Here is a 22,934-nt window from a genome sequence, read left to right on the forward strand (position 1 = left end):
CGGGCAAAATAACAGCCCCAACCAGAGCACTCAGACAGAAGACAAAAAGGCTTGTATTGGGATACAAGTGGACCAGAAAGATGAAGAAATCACGGGGAGGCCAGTACCAGCAAGAGGCTACACACATACACACAGTCAGCACACACAACAGAGGAGGGACTGATGGAGTTCATGACTCTGTAGCTCAAGCAGAGCCACTAAGTGGAGTGACCAGTGAACCTAACCCATTGGGTTTTGGGAAGAAGACATTAGAACCTCTACTAATATTTACTTTTCATCTTGAAAAGACAAAAAATTGCATTTTGCTAAAAGTTAAAATTTAGATTGACATCAGCCCCTCCCTCCACTTGCAAATCAGAAGGTCCTATGTCAGGTACAATATACAAGCTGTGGTGGGAGATGGCAGGGGTGCAGGAGTTAGATAATGTGGGAGGGGTGTTTAGTTGATTTCAGCATATTGAGATGTACTGCAGTTCCTTGGTATCTGCCCAGACACAAGGGCTTACCTATTAGGTAGTTTTCACTAAACAAAGCCACTGGACAAGTAGCTTAAAAAGATTCTTGCAAAGAAACAGCAGACCAAGGATAATTGTAATACAGGTTGAACATCCCAAGTCAAAAAGCCAAAATCTGAAATGCTCCAAAATCCAAAACTTTTTGAGTACCAACATAAGGCCTAAAGGAAATGTCCTTGGGAGCATTTCAGATTTCAGACTTTCAGTTAGGGATGCTTACCCAGTAAGTATATAATGCATATATTCCGAAATCCAAAAAAAAATCCCAAATCCAAAACACTTCTGGTCCCAAGATTTCGGAGAGGAGATATTCAGCCTGTAACTGCAAGCAAAAATGACAACACTAGCTGATACTTCTGTTCCTGGTGCATGCTATTCATCAGCCAGGAAAAGAAAACATTAAGTTTTACCAAGAAGTCAGCCAAAAAAAATTGAAATTATCACAAAGATTTTTTAAAGTAGGTATCTGTGTTAACCATCGTTAATGATGGACCTCACTCTTCAGATACACACAATGAAAAGTGTGAAGCCATCACAATTAGCAGAAGCTACAGATCCAGAAGATGAGACGAACCTCCACAATGTGTTCAGCAATACTTAACATCGCGAGATACTAATTCCAATACTTGTTGAGCAATGCTCACTAAATATAGCCATAAATGTTTATAAACTTTTCAAAAGTTTTCTCACTTAATAGCAAAAGACAAAAAGTAACATACCATTTAAAAAATACTTGTTCTTCATGTCATGGAAATATGGATGAAATACTGGTGAAGCAATTTAGGGGGAAAAAAGTTCTCATGCATCTTTTTGTCAGGAAGTACTATTGGATGACAAGTAGAAAACACTGCTGACAATCTGAAGAAATAAGTACAGGAATAAATTTTTCAGGGCGTGAGGTTGAGTAGGAGAGATGTTTCCAACATGTCTCCTCTTACAGTACCACTGCAGGAAGAAAGACATTAAGGTAGCGATGAAGTGGTGAGGATATATTTCTCAAAATTAATCTACCTTAAAAAAAAAAAAAAGTTTATTTTATGAGCAAACTAAGTCTAATCCCTGATGGAATGGCTACTTTGACTGAAATGTTTTTTTAAATTTGAGATGGGGCTGGGCACAGTGGCTCACACTTGTAATCCCAGCTCTCTGGAAGGCCGAGGTGGGCAGATCACTTGAGGCCAGGAGCTCAATACCAGCCTGAGAAACATGGCAAAACCCCATCTCCACTAAAAATACAAAAATTAGCTGGGTATAATGGCACACTCCTGTAATCCCGGCTACACGGGTGGCTGAGGTAGGAGAATTGCTTGAACCCAGGAGGTGGAGGTTGCAGGGAGTCAAGATCACGCAACTGCATTCCAGCCTGGACAACAGACGGAGGCTCTGTCTGTAAATATATATATATATATATATATGTGAGATAGTAGATTCCACATTAAGAATTGAGCAATAGCATTACTAAATAATTCACAGGCAAGATGTCCCATGTGCTGAGGGTATCACTGATGTGAAGTTTATAAAATTAAGACCTTTAACATATAGTAGAATATTTACAACTCTTTGAGATGCAATAGGAAGTACCCACAAACAATCTTTGATTCACTTAAATTTCTCTGATCATCTCAAGCTAAAATACTTTTAAAAGAGCTATAAACTGGCCAGGCGTGATAGCTCACGCCTATAATCCCAGCACTCTGGGAGGCCGAGGCGGGCGGATCACGAGGTCAGGAGTTCAAGACCAGCCTGGCCAACATAGTGAAATCCCGTCTCTACTAAAAGTACAAAAATTAGCTGGGCGTGGTGGCGGGCACCTGTAGTTCCAGCTACTTGGAAGGCTGAGGCAGGAGAATCGCTTGAACCCGGGAGGCAAAGGTTGCAGTGAGCCAAGATTATACCACTGCACTCCAGTAGGAGGGGGGGACAGAGAGACTCTTGTCTCAAAAAATAAATAAATAAATAAAGCTGTAACTTAAATATTAGTTTTATGTGTATTTTTTGCACAAAGAGCAAGTATTCCACATTTTCTGACCTTTCTGAGATTGTAAATGGCTACTAGTAAACTTCAAATAAATAAATAAATACATCTCATTTGAATTTTCAGAGTGAAAGTTGTATTTCATCACTGAGACAGAAAGGAACTACTTTCAGAGACTCATAGTATGGAGAGTGCATATAAAAATGGCTATTTGGAAATATTTTCATCATTATATGACTGTGTTGTCAAAACCTATTAATAGTGTGACACCTACAAACATTTTCACATCTACACAACTAAAAAACTTGTAAGCAGAACTTTTCTAACTTGATTTAAAATCTTTGAAAGAATTTCAATAAGCTTCAAACCTATTTGTTTTTTTATGTGTTTTTGTTGTTGTTTGGGGTCTTGCTCTGTCACCAGGCTGGAGTTCAGTGCCGCAATCACAGCTCATTGTAACCTCGAACTCCAGCCCTCACTTATTAACAAAGTAAATGTACAGCACCTTCTGATTAACATGCAAAAATTACATATTCACATCAAGAAATTGGATATTTACCAGCCAGATTTAAATTAAAAAAATTTATCTTTGGAAAATTGGTAAATAGGATTGAAAATTTTAGTAGGTATAGTTTCCCTTCCATCTGAACCTGCTTCTCTAGAAGGTATCTTTTTCAGCTCTAACAGCCCTTAAGACCAAATATTGAAATAAACTGAAGTCAGAACCAGAATTTTGAATCATTCAAAAGGTGTTAAAATAAGTTTTCAAAAATAGTAAATGTCCAAAAAATTTTATTTAAAAAATATTGCTTTTTTAAAAAGTTCATTATAAATTATATATAATATATTCTACTTCAACATCATCTCATGCTGCTCTTGATCATATCGCTGTTTTTAAAAATGAGTATATTATACTTATTTGTATGTATAAAATATACACAAGTATATTATATATCATATATCCTATGTCAACATTATCTCATACTTCTTGTGTGTATATTTTATGTGTATGTTATTACTCAGAAAAAATTATTATTACTTTAAGCATATAAATAAACATATTTGGGTGGGTGCTTATAGGGATTGGAAACTACCATTAAAGGGCAGGAGGTCTATGACCATCCAGGAATAGGGAAGACGACAACCATAAAAAGCAAACGAGAGAGCACTAAGAAGGAAAAGTAGCACAGACAATGCGACACACATACATGGACTGCCCAACACAATGCAACGCAGTAATAGAAAACTTGTTCTGGAATAATCCAAGCCTGAGACAATGCCAAGGGGACAGAATCTCAGCAGCAAACAGCAACCAACATAAAAACGAGCAAGCGCACAGCACAGACAGGGCAATATTCAAACTGGTTCATTCCTTCATCAGGAATTTATTGGCTCTTCGACATTCCTGAAGAAGAATTAGGAAGGAGGCTTACCCTCGTAGCCATCAAGACTTAAAACTGTGAGAACTAAAGCAATCTGGGACTGGTGCTGAGACAGAAAAACATAGCAAAGGGACAATGAATAAGCCAGCAAACAGATTCACATATATTGGAGAACTTAATCTATAACTGATAAAGTTACATATTCAATAAATGTTGCTGGAACAATTAAAAAAAGAATTTGTTGGCTCTTTATTTTGCGTGTCTGTGGTAGATACTGGAATAAACCATGAACTTGGCAGAGAATTTGCCTTTGAGGAGATCGTAGGGTAGTGGAGAAATTAAGCATGTAAATATACGACTAAACAGCAGTGTGATCAACTGAATTTCAATGATCTCTGTAGGGAAAAAAAAAAAACTGCGACCAAGAACTGAGCTTCTGTAGCAAGACACTCATGCCTAGACACATTTATCAATCTCCTAGTTAGTAAGACTTTGTGATTAAATGTGTAATGCTCTTGACTAGAACTTTATATAGTTTACTTTCTAATTAAATTAAGCACAGTTCTGTAGTATATACAGCAAGCACAGACCTATGTTGGGGCCCTGATATATTTCCAATTTCCCAATACTTGAAATTGTTTTTGTTCAGATCTAGTTGCTATTTCTCTTCTACTCAGATTGTCCCCTCATCTGAGACGCTCACCATTCTTGCTTCATGTTAGCCTGTACTGAAGTGCTTGCCTCCTGAGTCTAAGGCCTTGTCTTCAGCCTCTGTGTATGCCCTAATCAGAGTTACAGTGTTGTCATCACCTGCATCATAGGGGCATTTTCTCCCTTCCAATACCCTCTGCACAAATACTGTGCATTACTGATCACGAGGGAGTGCTTTTCTTTCCAGGCCAGAGACCCCATGGCCCTCTGACTTTCTTGAATCTCAGCACCCTGCATTTTCTGGCCAGTTAACTCGGCATTCTGTCTGCACTTGAGGAGCTGGTAGAGTGGTTTTTAAATGCTCTCATTTAATAGAAGAATAACATAGACTGAGTTCAACAATACGAAACTTTCTAGACCTGCAGTAGGTCAGGAATTTTACTGCTCAACCATTTCAGACCAACAGTCATGTCAGCTACATTAACATTCATTTTAACCTTATAGTCAAAATAATACTTACCAATATTTTTAACCAGTACAACAATGTGACTTCATAGCTTGTACGAATTCAGTTTCCTTCCCATTTCTCATCGTAAATATTATATTGTACAAATCCATATTTAGCCTAATATGGGTTTTTCAAATGTATTTTTCAAATGTTTTTACTTTTGCGCATAAAACATCAAATCTATGCTATTATCCAAAGAATAATGAATGAGTGTTTTGAATGAAACACTTCCAATGTATTCAATTATTTCATTAAAAAATTATCACACACACACACTATATGTCTAGTTGTCTACTAAGCATAAGAAGTATAAAGATCACTTCTCTTCTTTGGAGCTCACAGTATGGTAAAGGGGACAGATATGACAACAAATAATTTGATACCTAAGACAACATGATAAGCAGATCAATGGCCAGGGCCATTCAGACAAGGGAAAGAACACTCACTCTGCTTGGGAAAGTAGCAGAGGACTTCACAGAAGAGATGATGTTATGGCTGAGTTTTTAAGGGTAAACAGCCTTCTAGATGAACAAAAGAAAGAGCATTTCAGACAGAGAGAAATGCATGCTTACAATGTGCAAAGGGCAGAAGAAGCCTGCAGTGCTCAGTGTTACAGAAGGAGAAGATGAGAGTGGGGAGACAAGAGGCTAGAAAAAGTAGATGAGGAGACCTCTCTTAAGGGGCTTTGTATACAACAGAAGCCATCTGTTTGCTACCCAGGAGGCTCTGAACAGCCACTGAAAGACCTTAGTCAGGGGTGCTGCACGATTAGATTCGTGTTTTCTAAGATCAGTTTGACCACAGCTTGAGAAATAAACTGGAAGAGGCAAGATGGAAGGCAAGGGAAGCAGGTGTGACACTCTTGCCTAGTCCAGCTTAGAAATGCTAAAAGGCTGGACAAAAAGAGTGACAGGACAATCAAAAGGAGAGAATAGATTTAAGAGGCATTTCAGAGGCAAAATCAACAAGACCTGGTGACAGGATGGACGTGGGGTGTGAGTAAAAGAGCCGTGTCTATTAAGATTCCTGGGTTTCTGGAGATGACCAAATCATCCCCACAACAAAATTATTGCTCCCTAGCTGTGGTGCCATCTGCCAACTTTCAACTCACAGCAAATTTCATTTCCAAAGCAGAAACCATGAGTAAACAGAAATAATTTCTAACTTATAAGATACCAGATCTTAAACTCATCAGGGGCTGATACATGCCGTAATGGTAACCAATAAGTGGAGTGAAAGTATTTAAATCATAAAAGGTTTCCCTCTACTAACCACCAAAAGCTAAAAAGTGTCCAACATAAAATTCTAGAGTGAGTAAAGGAAGTCATGATGAAGTGAGATAATATTCTTAGGGAATTCTGTATCCAAAGCAAATACCAACAAATCAATTAATAGTCCCCAAGTCTCCATGCGTGATCAGGTCACGACAGGACATAATGAAATACAGTGTCCACTCCCAGTGAGCTTACCTTCCTCTCGCACTCAGTCGGAGCACAGTTCCTCATAAATATTTAACTTAAATTGCCAAGTAGACAGATCAACTTGTCACATTAACACCAGGAGGTTAAGCTGAAAATCACTAGGCTGATAGCCTCCATTTTAATTAATATTCTATTATTCACACTTCTATTGGTTTTTAAACATAGTTTTATATAAGGTATTTTATAATTACAATTTTAAAATGCAGTCTGTATTCACATTAATGTACAATTTCAACTAATTTTTGACACAGGAAAAATACACATACTTTGCTTTACTCTCATATAAAACACTGATTATTTGGCTGTAGTAATCCAGATTTAAGATGCTGATGAGTCTTCGTAAAGGACTTCATCTACTTTCATGTCATTTTCATTCACTGGGACCTGCAGGCAAATCTGTTCTTTGAAAGCCAATGCTAGGGTGTAGGGTTTCACTTCCTGATGCTGCAAACAGCGCTTCAAGTAGGTATCATAGTAGCCCTTGCCCCTCCCCAGTCGGTTGCCATGTTTGTCAAACCCAAGGCCTGGCATGAAGATGAGATCGAGTCCCCCTGCAGAAAAAAGGAACAAATTTAAGAGGATTAACTGTTTCTGAAAGATCATTTCAGGATGTGTTTTTTGTTTTGTAATGACATCTATTCTTTCTCTGATTTCTAAAAACAATTTGTGACCATTAATAGCCAAAAAGCACAGAGTTGGACAAAAAAGGAAATAAAACTTACTCAGCAACTCAGTTAAGTCTCTTATTCATCCTTCCAATAGATATTTTACATATATCTGTACAAAAGTGCCAGATTCCCAGGCCTCATTCATAACTAGTTAAATAAAGAGAATCTCCAGAGATAGATAGGGTCCTCTTTTTCTAGCATCCTGGTGATTCTCCATACCTGTCAGGTTTGGAAATCAATGCCCCAGGATAATGACAGTTAGAGGGCGGGAGAGGGTCGAGGAGGAGCCATAAAGGACAGAGCTGTTCTCAGGGTCAGTGAGCAGAAAAAGTCCACTGTCAGGCATACCAAGCAGTTCAGACAGCCTACTCCCTCCTCATTTCCCCTCCCATTGGAGAGGCAAGGTCAGGCTGCCGGGCTTCCCCAGATTCATGTGAGAGCAGGCTTTGACCTACTCAGAGACATTCCAAAGGTACAAGATGGGGACCCACAACTAATCCTCTAGCTAGAACCCTCTCAAGTAACACAAAAACCAGAACTGGCTATGACATTATCAGGACAGAATGCTGAAGCTCAGGGTGGGAGACAGGGTCCTGGAGGCTGTAAAAACCCAACTGCAGGAAGGGTGTGTGGGGATTCCCATGAAGATGGCAATAAAGGTCACTAGGTGAAGGACCTCCATGAGGGAATGGTACCACAGCCTCTGGCAAGAAACATGGGGTACCAGTGTTAGCACCAGAGTCACATTACACGTGCAACCCAGTGGTCCGCCCTGTGGCCTCCTTGTACTGAGTCTTGGCCTCCTGACAGCTGTCCTGGGAGCTTCTGGGTGACCTATAGCTTAGTTGTGGACTAACCATTCATAGAGCATTGCTGGCAAGATATACCAGGGTTGGAAGCCATGAATTCTCTGGAGCAGGGTGTTCAGAGTAGAGAAGATCAGACTGCTAGCACGGCTGGCCCCCGCTATCAGCAGATATTCTGACTACCTGCAGAACTGTGAGGTGAACTCAGCTTCTCTCTGGCTCCCAGCATACACCAGTCACCCCTGCCTGCCAAAATCCAGCAAAGCATGCCTCAGATTATAGTAATGACCTTCCCCTGTAAACCTGCTTGTCCATTTCAATCCCAACTTGCTAAAAAGATCCTAGTCACTGACTTTTGTCTTTCCTCCCTGCCCCATCCAGATCATTGATAGTGGACTGTGAATTTGGACTTTACTCCCTCGTGTCCTCTTTCTGTTGCCAGAGCACTATCAGGCTTGAAGTTCAGTTCTGTCTTCCACACCTAGAACACACAATGCGCACACCTTTCTTTTTATTTTTTCTTTTTTTTTTTTGAGACGGACTCTCGCTCTGTCGCCCAGGCTGGAGTGCAGTGGCCGGATCTCAGCTCACTGTAAGCTCCGCCTCCCAGGTTCACGCCATTCTCCTGCCTCAGCCTCCTGAGTGGCTGGGACTACAGGCGCCCGCCACCTCGCCCGGCTAGTTTTTTGTATTTTTTAGTAGAGACGGGGTTTCACCGTGTTAGCCAGATGGTCTCGATCTCCTGACCTCGTGATCGACCTGTCTCGGCCTCCCAAAGTGCTGGGATTACAGGCTTGAGCCACCGCGCCAGGGCCAATGCGCACACCTTTCTAAGGATTCCTGCCTCTTTACAGTATGACAAGGTGCTCTGTAAGGTCCTCTGGAGGACACACAGTCTCTTCCCTTCATGAGGTGGCAGTTCAGTTAGTACAAAATATACTCACATGTAATATCCATTCCAATGCACAGCAGCAGTCTCTGCCAAATGCCTCAAAAGCAACAGAGACAAATACTAGAGACCTCAGCAGCGGGAGAGCAAATACTGGGTGGTCAGGGAAGAATTCATGAAAAACTCAACTTGACCTGGATTTTTAAGATGTGTCAGAGTTGGGTCTAAATATCTTTCAGAAACCAAAAGAAGGGTGGCAAGAGCCGAGTGAGGGAATAGGAAGTGGGGAGCAGTTTACTTGCTGGGACAGAAGGATCAAGCTGAGGAGTAGCAGAAGATGTAAGTGTAGAGTTCACCAGGTACAGGCATGGAGATTTGGGGTCAAAGGCACAGAGACCCCCTAGAACACAATAGCAAAAAACCAAATAACCCAATAAAAACTGGGCAAAAGACTTAAACAGGCTGGGCACAGTGGCTCATGCTTGTAATCCCAGCACTTTGAAAGGCCGAGGCGGGTGGATCATGAGGTCAGGAGATAGAGATCATCCTGGCTAACACAGTGAAATCCCATCTCTACTAAAAATACAAAATATTAGCCAGGCGTGGTGATGGGTGCCTATAGTCCCAGCTACTCAGGAGACTGAGGCAGGAGAATGGCGTGAACCCGGGAGGTGGAGCTATCGCACCACAGAACTCCAGCCTGGGTGACAGAGTGAGACTCTGTCTCAAAAACAAAAAAGACTTAAACATACATTTGTCCAAAGAAGACATACAAATGGCCAACAGGCATATGAAAATATACTCAACATCACTGATCATCAGGGAAATACAAATCAAAACTTCAATGAAACATCACCCCACACTCACGAGGATGTCCAATATCCAAAAAATAGAAAACCACAAATGTTGGCAAGGATGTGGAGAAATTAGAACCCTTGTACACTGCTGGTGGGGATGTAAAATAATGCACCCATTAAAGAAAAGAGTATACGGGTTCCTCAACAAATTAAAAGCAGAACTACCATATGGCTCCGCAATCCCACTTCTGGGTATCTATCCAAAAGGATTGCAAGTCAGGGTCTTGAAGAGATATTTGCACTCCCACGTTCACTGCACCATTATTCCCCAGAGTCAACATATGGAAACAACCTAAGTATGCATCGATGGATGAACGAACAAACAAAATGTGGTACATATATTCAATCAATATTATTCAGCCATATTAAAGAAGGAAATTCTGCAATATGTAACCCATGGATGAGCCTGGAGGATATTATGCCAAGTGAAATCAGTCGGTCACAAAAAGACAAATACTTTATGATGCCACTTACATGTGCTATCTAGAGTAGTCAAAATCTTAGAAAGCAGAACGATGGTTACCAGGCACAGGAGAAAGCGGGAGACAGACAGTTGCCATTCAACGGGTACAGAGTTTCATTCATGCAAGATGAAAAAGTTCTAGAGATCTGCTGTACAACTGTGCTTACAGTTAACAATACTTTCCCAGACACTTACAACTTTCAGGAGGGTAGATCTCACATTATATGTTATTTACCACAATAAAAAATTTTAAAAAGCAAAGAGACCAAAAGAGAAGCCAGGAGAATAGTCAGGATTCCCACCAGAGTCAATACACAAGAAAGAAAAGGCAGAATTTTGGAACATCCACATTTAGGCAGTTGGAGGAAAAGAATGAAGAAATGAAACAGAGATAAGAAAACAACGTTCTCAAATCCCTTGAGCAAGAGTTAATCTTACTGCCTCTTTTCTTGTTACTCCCTGTACTTTGATCACAGCTCTCACTGAAGTCTACCTTGTACCACAGTTGATGGTACACATCTCTGTCTCCCTCACCAGACAGAAAATTTCTTTGAGTGCCATAATTTTTCCAAGTCCTCTTTCATCCTTGGATTTTAATAGAATTTTAGGCCAAAGAAACCCTGAAAAATGAGTATTTGGCTTGCAGAATGGATCAATCCCAGCATGACATCCCCTATTTTAGTAATTCCAAAGTACATAAATTTAGCTCAAAGAGGCAAAAAAATAAAATAAAATAATAAAAATACAACTTTGTATGGTTGCTTTTTCAAAATGAGTTTTACACTTGAGAAGCAAGAGAAGAATGGTTTTTGGATTCCCAGGTAACCAAAGCTCAGAAAAGGCCCTTCCTACGTGGAGGTCCTTGCATCATACATGGGGTGTTGTTGTTGTAGCCCTGCCCACAGAACTGTTCCTGCTGCTCCTTTCAACCACAGGGATCACAGGTTGCTCCTGGCCTCAGGTCCTTAAGATATACTTCCTAGTCTGCTCCCACTTCTGCTACTTGGTAAATCCAAGTGTTCTCCCTGAAACACACTGTGTATTCTTTGTTTGACTTTATTTGTTGTCACCCTTGAAGCTCTTCCTGTGCCTTACCACCATCCCCACATGCATCACCTACCCACCACACACACCCCTGCGGGTCCTCACACTTTGGGAACACTATGCTGGATGTTTTTCCTCCTCAAAGGTGACGGCTCAGTGGGGCTTAAAAATCATGCAGAGGCTCAACAAGCTTCCCTCACACACACTGGTCCCACTAATAGAGGTAGACACCAGAGACACCTTCACACACCACCAGGTTAGAATTCAATAGGGGAGACAGAAGAAAAAACTTAGTCCATGCACAGTTCATATGCCTCTGGTATGGCTCTATTTTCAAATCACCAAGGGCTCATTAATAGTGTCCACTGACAGCGCAATGTGCAAGAGCCAACCTGCTCTAATTTTAATTCTGTGTGCACTTACTTCACACTCTGTGCTAGTGGGCACAGAGCTCTCTAGATGTCACAAGATTGTTCTGCAGAGTCATGGTTTGTTGAGTGTTTTTCTCCAGGTTTCACTAGCTTTCTAATGTGATCTTGCATTCCAAAACTGCAAAGGTAACCTTTGGAAAACTCACCCAACCCCACACACACTGCATTTATTTGCTCAAAAATGTCTTCTGTCTTTTCATTTGGTGCTGGCTCTGAAACAGCAGTGCCCTCTGGAGTCAGTCTGATGTGGTGATTAGGGGCATGGGCCCTCAGGCTATTTCTTAGCTGTGTGATCACAAGCAAGCTACTGCAATCTCTGTGCTTCCATTTGTTTTCTTATCTGTAAAACGGAGGTGGTCATGAAAACTGTATTAGATAATGCAGCGTTATCTGTTCACAACAATTGTATTTATTAGGATAACTTTCTATTTTTTTTTAAAGACATCTTAGGCACTATTTCTTGAACCAGGTAGCAGGGAAACGGGTATAGTTTCTCCAATACTTCAAGTATTTTTTGACCAGAGCTTTTATAATCTTACCTTAGAACTGGCTCTTACATGTTCCCTCAGCAAAGGGGTTCAGCAGAGCAAAAAAAAGGAGGAAGAAAACCAGGGGAGAATGAAGGTATAGGATGCAGATGAGCAAATTTTTCCTACAAAGGACCAGAGAATCAATAATTTAGGCTTTGCAGGCTTTAGGGTCTCTGTTGGAACAACATAACTCTGCTGTGTAGTATGAAAGCAGCCAAAGACAAATGTAAATGAATGAGCTTGGCTGTGTTCTGATAAAATTTTATTTACAAAAACAGATAGTGGGCCAGATTTGGCCCGTGGGGCTGCAGTGTGATAACCCCCATCATAGAACATAAGGAAAGAGAGTTTCAGGGACAGAGAAGTAGACACAGTGTCAAATGTGGCAGAATGGACAAGTAAGGTAAGGACACAAAAATATCTAATAGATTTGGCAACTAGGGAATCAACGGGGCAAGGATAATATAAGTGGAGAGAGGGGGACAGATGCTGAGCTGCAGAATCTTCGTTGACCAGGAAAAAAGCCTAGGTAGTAGGCCTTGAAAAAAAATGAAGAAGTAAGATTCTATAAATGCCTCTACTTCCTGAGACAGAAGTATTAGGTTCTGAGGATTCAGTTCACCTTCACAAAACATTCTTATTAATTCTGGCAGCAAGGCAGCCTGGGCCCCTGACACCTCCTAAGATGTCCTGAACTCAGACTCCCTGTCCTGAGCTTTGCAGAATATAATCAGTTCAGCCAGTGGACTGTCTTTACTGTAATACTGAAGAGAAGGCTGAAAATAAGTGTTAGAGCCCATGAGGTATGTGGGCACCTTCCTACCTGCAAACCTTTGCTCCTGTGATGCTGTTCTTCATTCCTGTAAGGGCCTTCTACTCTTTTTGTTAACTTATTTATCATAACAATTATAATATCACAAATCTTAAACTTCCATTGAGTCTGCCCAGTCCATGCAGTTTGGTGTGACCAGCTCTTATCCTATACTGTAAGAATGCCTGTTTTAAACAGCAGGAATCCTTCTCCCTTCCTTCTGGGAGCAGAGCTTTTGTCTTTCCCCAGAGAATTTGAGCTCAATTCTATTTACTGTGAAAAAAAGAATGACAGTGAAGGATGTAAGGGCTATAATGAGTAGTCCCCTTGTTATATTTATTTTAGCTTCCTGACTATATCCAAGGAGTGACTTGTTCAGATTACCCCATGAGACACCTAACTCTTAACCAAAGTCCTGCTTCTAAAAGAGAAGGACAGCACAGAAACTAACATTTGTACAGTGCCTACAATGTGTCGGGCAAGATGCCATACCCTGGAAAGAGAAGGATAAATAAAACCAGCTGGTCAGTACATCTACCTAGGGAGGCAGGAGGGTGGGAACTATTATCCCCATTTCACAAAAGAATAAACTGATGCTCAGAGAGGTCAAATTACTCCCTAAAGTCATTCAACTCATAAGAGACTCAGCTTATAAGAGATGAAGCTGAGGGCTTGCTGTTCCAAATGGATAATGATTCAACAATATACATGGCTTCTATTGCCAAAAGATACAAATGAGATTAAGTAAAGATATGGAGGAAACACACAAGGCCAAGCATCTTGGAGGCAGTAGAGGAGAGGGGTTTAAGTGTGTAGGATTCTAGACAGCTGCCTGGGTCTGAATCCAGCACTACCACTTAATAGCTATGAAACATCAGTCAAAATTACCTTCACCCAAAATCTAGAATGGATAAGCATATTAAGATGTAAAGAGTCTCTAAGCTATTAATACCAAATGTCAACTTAATCAACTGCTGCATGCCTACTCCTCAGGCCACATGGCTGATTACAGAGAGACACAGGCACTTCCATCAGACATGCTTCTAAAACATGAAGAAGCTGAAATCCTAAAATAAAATACAGAACCAATAATTCATGATAGCTCTTAAGGCAGAACTGTCAAAAATCAATACCTTATGTTTTGAACTCATTATGATTGCCTTAGAAAGAACAGACTGAAGCACAACCTCCTTGAAACACTCTTCATATAAAACAGTACAGCACATAGAAGGTAATAAAACCTTTTACATTACGGCAGCAATAAAATATATTCAACTTCTGATTATATATAAAAATTGAGTTTTAAAAATATATGGTTCCCTGCAAATCTATAACATACTTAAGGAGGAGTTAACTCAGCCACCTATTATAGACCGCTAATTTTTTAAAATTACATTGTAAACACACTTTCACTCTTTCTGCTATGAATGGTCACAACCTATTTTGGTCATCTGGGAATATTCACACCGAATGAAACACATTGTAGTAAGAATCATCTATTAAAGACATGATCATCATAATTGATCACTTCTGCATTGTTACTATAAAATTCTTTCTTTTAACTCGGATACTAACATTTGCACCAGAATATAGGGACATCTGTCACAAAAGCATTAGAAATAAGTACCAACCCCATGTAAGATAGCCCTTCTCCTAGTATCCCTGGGTGACACAGGTCATTCTGCTAATCAGTTAATGAGGTATTCAGAATATAAGACAATCTGTGTGTGTCTTATATTTAAAACCTAAGTGTATTATGGGTTCAAGGCTTTCACTCAACCTTATGAACACTACGTGTTTAAATGAAGGAAATAGGAGGTGACAGGAATTTAGACTCTTCTAAGTAAAGCTGAAAAAGCAAATAAGAAATGTGAATAATATTTAGCGACTTGGCTGCTGAAGATCTCACAGCAGCACTCTCCTCCTACCTAGTCCAAAGAGCCTAGAAAAATATCAAGGACAACAGCCAGAAGTCAAGATAAAACGGGTTACAGAAACCAATCCTTCTATCCATAATACACGTTCACCCCTTTAAGGATACCACAGGAAGGATATGAAAGAAGAGTGGCTACCTCTGAAACAAGGTATTAAGTAACAGGAGACTTGGATGGGAAGAATATTTTACACTTTCACAGTACTCTTCTGTATGGTTTAAATTTTTATCATGTGCATATGGAATCAAATTTTAAAAAATATCATCCTTATAGCACATCAAGGACAAGAGCCTTGGAGGCAGTCCTGCACAGCAGTTTATCTGTGCAGGCTTCTACAGAGACTGCCTGGGTTTGAATCCCATAACTACCATTACTAGGTAAGAAACATTAGTAAAGTTACTGAATTAGTAAAGTTACTCTCTTTGAAACCCAATTTCTTCTCCTTCAGACAAAAATAATGCTATCTATTTTATAGGGACTAAATAAAGGAGGTAAAACTCTAGTAAGTGTTCAATAAATTATAGCTGTATTATACTTGGGGATATGAATAATGCCTATCCTCTTCCTGTTGACTCTGAAAGTTATTTCTTGAGTCATAATACTAACACTCCAAGAGCTATCTTGCAGATTTCCTATCAGCCCAAACCATGGGCAAGGGTTGGCCTAGCTCTCTACTGCCACCTCCTGTCAGCTAGAAACATGCAGGTGAGAGCAGTCCGTAAGAAACTGCTCAAGCCTTAGGCAGAGCAGGAGCCGTAATGGCTCACTGAAATACAGTCTCCGAAACAGGTGTGATAGGAAAGCATTCCTCTGTTAGAAATAGCCTTTCTCTTTTAAAGGATCCTTTGAGGTGTATCTGTTTACAAACCAAGAAAAATGAAGTTGCTCTTTTACAATCCCTTTCAGCACATTCAGCTGTGTGCTAGACACTGTGCTAAGCTCTTTGCAAACATGACTTAATTTAATCTTACCAACAGTTCTGTGAGGTATATATTGTTATCCCCTTTTTTCAAATGAGAAAATCAAGATGATGTAATTTGCCCAAAGTCATACAGCTAGGATGTGCAGGCATGGGAATGTGAATGGTGGTGTAGCTCTAGTGAAGTGTGGAAACTTTGTTCTTTGCCTATGAAATTAAAGCAGACAGGGAAAGCTCTGCTTATTTGCCTTGCTGGCGGAATCAGTCAAACTGGATGCAGCAGCTGTACCAGTCAGGTCAGGACCATGGTGAGGGACAGATGGCACACTCAAACCAAGAAAACGAGAAAAGATTAATAAAGAGATGGAGATGCTTAGAGAAAGCAAGAGAGATGGTACAGTCCCTGGGGTAGCTGACCGTACCATCAGCTTGGCCTGAAGGTGCAAGGGGCAGGAATGCGGAGGGCATGGTTATAAGAACCCGCAGAACTGCGATGAGAAGGCTGCCTGACTGGAGTGTGGATGTACACTGGGGGTGAGGGGTAACACCCTGCAGCCTCTGGTCTTCATTGCTGCCTGCTGATGTAGTCCACAGAGGCTGGTCTTCCCCACCACTGAGCAAGTAGAAAAGATAGACAATGGATCTAGAGGAGGCCAAGCAAAATCACCTAGCAAAAGCCCGAAATGTGGTTATTATCAGTGGTTACTCTTGGCTTGGATATTTGGGTTTATTTTTAATTTATTCTTTATGTCTTATCTTTATAATAAGAACAAAGTTATTTCCTTTAGAAAAAAAATTTTTTATCAATACTCAGAAAAATTTCCAGTCTTCTTTTTGAAGATGTACTTCAAACATGCTAGCTATTTTCTTATGTTTTTTATATCTTAAGCCTACTACATTGTCTAGAAAATAACTCTAAAATTATATCAACAGATAATAATAATTTGATTTATATTATTTTCTTAGTCAACATCATCATCACCATCACCATAAACAACTACAATTGTATATGAAAGAAGCAAGCTAGGTTACTGCAGACTGAAAAGTGGGAATGGTGTCCCAATACTTTACCACTGGGGTTTGCAAACTATAGCCTGCAAGTCAAACCTGGTCCACTGTATGATTTTATAAATAAAGTTTCAATGGGACACAGACATGCTCTGTCTTCACACTAAAACAGCAGAACTGAATCACTGCAACAGACACTGTATGGACCATGAAGCCCCAAATATTTACTATCTGGCCCTCTACAGAAAAAGCACCCTGCCAATCCCTACTTTACAGTTTCTGCCATAAGGTTTTTAACAACAACAAAAAAAATCTATGTATCAGCTTATCCTATCTTAGCAGATATTGACAAAAATAAATCTTACTAAAAAAATATAATTTAAACTCTCTTTACTGCAGATATGTAAAAATGCTCTGCAGAAAATAGGATCCACATCAGCACTAGTTTAATCTAAATGGCATTTCTAAATGTTATATTTATTTGGCATCTGAGTTGTTGATAATCAGATGGACCTAAAAATGAAACGGAGAAGACATTACAAAACTTCCTATAATTTTTCACTAACTGTAGGCAACCCCTGCTCGTCTGATTTTACTCATCTGTAAAATGGGTGGATGGAACTTTTCAATATCTTTTTTATTAACTTTCATATTAGGTTCAGGGGTACATGTGCAGGTTTGTTATACAAGTAAACTCATGTCATGGGGGTTTGGTGTACAGACTATTTCATCACCCAAGTACTAAGTATAGTACCCATTAGGTACTTTTCCTGATCCTTTCCCTTCTCCCACTCCCCACCCTCAAGGAGGCCTCAGTGTCTGTTGTTCCCCTCTTTGTTCCATGCGTTCTCATCATTTAGCTCCCACATATAAGTGAGAACATGCGGTATTTGGTTTTCTGTTCTTGTGTTGGTTTGCTTAGGATAATAGCCTCCAGCTCCATTCATGTTGCCACAAAGGACATGATCTCATTCTTTTCTATGGTTGCATGATATTCCATGATATATATGCACCACATTTTCTTTATTCAGTCCACTATTGATGAGCATTTAGGCTGATTCCATATCTTTGCTATTATGAATAGTACTGCAATGAACATATGTGTGTATGTGTCTTTATGATTGAATGATTTATATTCCTTTGGGTATAGACTCAATACTGGGATTGCTGGGTCGAATGGTAATTCTGTCTTTAGTTCTCTGTGGAATCGCCACACTGCTTCCCACAGTGGCTGAACCAATTCACACTCCTACCAGCAATGCATAAGCATTCCCTTTTCTCTGCAACCTCACCAGCATCTGTTATTTTTTGACTCTTTAACAATAGCCATTCTGACTGGTATGAGATGGTAACTCACTGTGGTTTCGATTTGTATTTCTCTAATGGTGAAAAAATTTGAGCATTTTTTCATATGCTTGTTAGCTATGTATATGTCCTCTTTCAAAAAGTATCTGTACGTGTCTTTGCCTACTTTTTTAATGTGTTTGTTTGTTTTCTTCTTGTAAATTTGTTTATTTATAGATTCAATATCTCAGATCTCTTTAGAATCAAAGCTTAGTGACTCTGAGAATTTAAGGAAAATTCCTTGTTTATCTGTGTGACTCAATCAAGAAATAAATTAAGCCAGTCACACACACAAAAAAATTATATGATCCTAATTAAATGAAGTCTTGAAAGTAGTCAAACTCACAGATTCAGAAAGTAGAATGGACCAGAGGCTGAAGAAAGGGGGGAAAGAAGAACTGTTTAATGGGTATAGAGTTTCAGATATGCAATATGACAAATTCTGGAGATCTGTTGCACAGCAATGTCAATATACTTAACACTCCTGAACTGTACCTTTAAAATGGTTAAGATGGTAAATTTTGTTATGTGTTTCCTTACGAAAGAAAGAAAGAAAGAAAGAAAGAAAGAAAGAAAGAAAGAAAGAAAGAAAGAAAGAAAGAAAGAAAGAAAGAAAGAAAGAAAGAAAGAAAGAAGGAAAGAAAGAGAAATTAGGCATTGAGGGAAGAGTCTAAAGGGCAGTCCATCCTATGCTCATGTTCATGTGAGGGTGTACTCAAGAAAGAAAAGTCTCTTGAAAGCAGTGAAGAACAATTTCTTCAGATACAGAAATACAAGGGTATTTTGGGAGCTATTTCTGTTTTTCTCAGTTTTTAGAAGATGAGCTCTCAAAGTCACTTTTTTTTTTTTTTTTTTTTTTTGAGAGAGTTTCACTCTTGTTGCCCAGGCTAGAGTGCAGTAGCGCAATCTCGGCTCACTGCAACCTCCACCTCCCAGGTTCAAGCCATTCTCCTGCCTCAGCCTCCCAAGTAGCTGGGATTACGGGCATGCACCACCACACCCAGCTAATTTTTGTATTTTTTTAGTAGAGACAGGGTTTCATCATGTTGGCCAGGCTGGTCTCGAACTCCTGATCCTCAGGTGATCCACTCACCTCGGCTTCCCAAAGTGCTGCGATTACAGGTGTGAGCCACCGTGCCTGGCCCACTATTCTTAATTAGTTATTGTATCATATGATTTCCAAGCCTTAAGAGTTTAGTAAAATGGAAACTTCTGTCTGCCTTTCACCATTTTGTTTTTTACTGAACTGTTAAATGAACACTTGAAAGTCCTGCAACCTCTCTGGTTCAGTACATTTAACTAAAATAAAATTACACAGTACATTATATTTCTTCAGCTTGCTCTCTTCCTGCACACCTAAGAGGACTCATAGTTCAGCTAACATGAGTCTTGTGCCATCTAGAACAAATTCTATTACAGCAAGTCTATGATAAAGTAACCTATTACTTTGAAATAATAGTACCTGGATTTTATACAATGTCCTTTTCCAGTGAGTTCCAAGTGTCTTTTTCACTGCAACTAGGCTTGTTATCTGCTTCAGTAAGTCTTCTTCTGGTGGCGGAGAAACTTGCTCTTAAAACCCAGAATCTGGGCCGGGCGCGGTGGCTCAAGCCTGTAATCCCAGCACTTTGGGAGGCCGAGACGGGTGGATCACGAGGTCAGGAGATCGAGACCATCCTGGCCAATACGGTGAAACCCCGTCTCTACTAAAAAATACAAAAAACTAGCCGGGCGAGGTGGCGGGCGCCTGTAGTCCCAGCTACTTGGGAGGCTGAGGCAGGAGAATGGCATGAACCCAGGAGGCGGAGCTTGCAGTGAGCTGAGATCTGGCCACTGCACTCCAGCCTGGGCGACAGAGCGAGACTCTGTCTCAAAAAAAAAAAAAAAAAAAAAAAAAAAAAAAAAAAAAAAAAAAAAAAACCCAGAATCTGGTAGGGCACAGTGGCTCACGCCTGTAATCCCAGCACTTGGGAGGCCAAGGCAGGCAGATCATGAGGTCAGGAGTTCGAGATCAGCCAGACCAACATGGTGAAACCCCCGTCTCTACTAAAAATACAAAAATTAGCTGGGTGTGGTGGCGTGTGCCTGTAATCCCAGCTACTCAGGAGGCTGACACAGGAGAATCGCTTTAACTCAGGAGGCAGAGGTTGAAGTGAGCCGAGATCGTGCCACTGCACTCCAGTCTGCGTGACACAGCGAGACTCCATCTAAAAAAAACCAAAAACATAATCCTCCCTAAAACCTTCTAAAACAGCTTGACAGGAAAAAAGAAGCAGAAAAAAGTTTCTAACGACTGGTACCTCAATCAAAATTTAATGGATTCAAATCAATAAATAGTCATTACTAATACCTCACTTTATGGAAGGCCATGCCCAAGGAACTACAGAGAACACAGAGATAAGTTGCTATCAATGTCCTCTAGGACCTAAACACCTGGTCAGCTAAAAATGCATCTAATCTGTTGTCTGTAAAGAGATAATTAAATAATTGTAATAAGGGGTAGAGTAGTACAAGTTCCAAGGTAATAGGTACAAAGGAAGAAAGCTGTATTCCTTTGAGAAGGGAGAAACACAGGAAAACCTCTCTAGGAAGGTGGCCTGTTATATCAACCATGAAAGGATGAGTCTTTTAGAGAGGAAAAGTCTTTTGGAAACAAGAACATCTGGGTTTTATCCCTTCTCTGTTTGACTGTGTGACTGCAAACAAGTCATTTCTCACCTAGACCCATTCTCTTATCTACAAAATGAAAAATTGACTTAGATGATCTTCAAATCCCTTCCAATTCAGATAATCCCCTGTGCCAATTAAATAACTAAAGGATATACAAATTGGGAGACTGCAGACAAATCCATCGCCTTGGACTAACAATAAATTTGTCAAACACTGACATCTGCTGGAAATTGAGAAAACTACTTAATCCATCTCATAAATAGCCTTTAAAACCCTAGTCTTGGAGGGCGGAGCAAGATGGCCGAATAGGAACAGCTCCAGTCTCCAACTCCCAGCGCAAGCGACACAGAAGACCGGTGATTTCTGCATTTTCAACTGAGGTACTGGGGTCATCTCACTAGGGAGTGCCGGACAATCGGTGCTGGTCAGCTGCTGCAGCCTGACCAGCGAGAGCTGAAGCAGGGCGAGGCATCGCCTCACCTGGAAGCGCAAGGGGGAAGGGGATCCGTTTTCCTAGCCAGGGGAACTGAGACACACAACACCTGGAAAATCGGGTAACTCCCACCCCAATACTGCGCTGTAAGCATACAGGCACACCAGAATATATCCCAATCCTGGCCGGGAGGGTCCCACGCCCACGAAGCCTCCCTCACTGCTAACACAGCAGTCTGCCACGATCTATCCGCAAGGCAGCAGCGAGGCTGGGGGAGGGGCGTCCGCCATTGCTGAGGCTTAAGTAGGTAAACAAAGCCGCTGGGAAGCTCGAACTGGGTGGAGCTCACAGCAGCTCAAGGAAGCCTGCCTGTCTCTGTAGTCTCCACCTCTGGGGACAGCGCACAGCTGAAGACCAACAGGGGAAGTAGCAGGAGCCGGTGCAGACGCGAACGACTCTGTCTGACAGCTTTGGGGAGAGCCGAGGATCTCCCAACGCGGAGGTTGAGATCTGAGAACGGACAGACTGCCTGCTCAGGTGTGTCCCTGACCCCTGAGTAGCCTAGCTGGGAGAAATCCCCCACTAGGGGCAGTCTGACACCCCACACCTCACAGGGTGGAGTACACCCCTGAGAGGAAACTTCCAAAGGAAGAATCAGACAGGTACACTCGCTGTTCAGCAATATTCTATCTTCGGCAACCTCTGCTGCTGATACCCAGGCAAACAGGGTCTGGAGTGGACCTCAAGCAATCTCCAACAGACCAACAGACAGTCCTTCTGACTGTCAGAAGGAAAACTATCAAACAGGAAGGACACCTATACCAAAACCCCATCAGTACGTCACCACCATCAAAGACCAGAGACAGATAAAACCACAAAGATGGGGAAGAAGCAGGGCAGAAAAGCTGGAAATTCAAAAAATAAGAGCGCATCTCCCCCTGCAAAGGAGCGCAGCCCATCGCCAGCAACGGATCAAAGCTGGTCAGAGAATGACTTGGACGAGAGGAGAGAAGAAGGCTTCAGTCTATCAAACTTATCAGAGCTAAAGGAGGAATTACGTACCCAGCGCAAAGAAACTAAAAATCTTGAAAAAGAGTGGAAGAATTGACAGCTAGACTAATTAATGCAGAGAAGATCATAAACGAAATGACAGAGATGAAAACCATGACACGAGAAATACGTGACAAATGCACAAGCTTCAGTAACCGACTCGATCAACTGGAAGAAAGAGTATCAGCGATTGAAGATCAAATGAATGAAATGAAGCGAGAAGAGAAACCAAAAGAAAAAAGAAGAAAAAGAAATGAGCAAAGCCTGCAAGAAGTATGGGATTACGTAAAAAGACCAAATCTACGCCTGATTGGGGTGCCTGAAAGTGAGGGGGAAAATGGAACCAAGTTGGAAAACACTCTTCAGGAAATCATCCAGGAGAACTTCCCCAACCTAGTAGGGCAGGCCAACATTCAAATTCAGGAAATACAGAGAACGCCACAAAGATACTCCTCCAGAAGAGCAACTCCAAGACACATAATTGCCAGATTCACCAAAGTTGAAATGAAGGAAAAAATCTTAAGGGCAGCCAGAGAGAAAGGTCGGGTTACCCACAAAGGGAAGC

The 22,934-nt window shown here is 40.9% G+C and overlaps 1 protein-coding gene across 5 annotated transcripts in view; it reads right to left on the reverse strand.

Moving 5' to 3' along the window:
- Window positions 1-6,595: 6,595 nt before the first annotated feature.
- Window positions 6,596-22,934, reverse strand: part of LOC104678092 (5-formyltetrahydrofolate cyclo-ligase) — a 58,392-nt gene continuing 42,053 nt past the window's right edge. For all 5 annotated transcript variants that reach the window (XM_030930388.1, XM_010383294.2, XM_010383293.2 and 2 more), the window contains exon 3: window positions 6,596-7,063. In XM_030930388.1, coding sequence (XP_030786248.1) covers window positions 6,831-7,063 — 233 coding nt within the window. In that variant the 3' untranslated portion in view covers window positions 6,596-6,830. The remainder of the gene's footprint in view (window positions 7,064-22,934) is intronic.

Source organism: Rhinopithecus roxellana, chromosome 5 (genome assembly GCF_007565055.1).
Source record: "Rhinopithecus roxellana isolate Shanxi Qingling chromosome 5, ASM756505v1, whole genome shotgun sequence".
In the NCBI taxonomy this organism is placed as follows: domain Eukaryota; kingdom Metazoa; phylum Chordata; class Mammalia; order Primates; family Cercopithecidae; genus Rhinopithecus; species Rhinopithecus roxellana.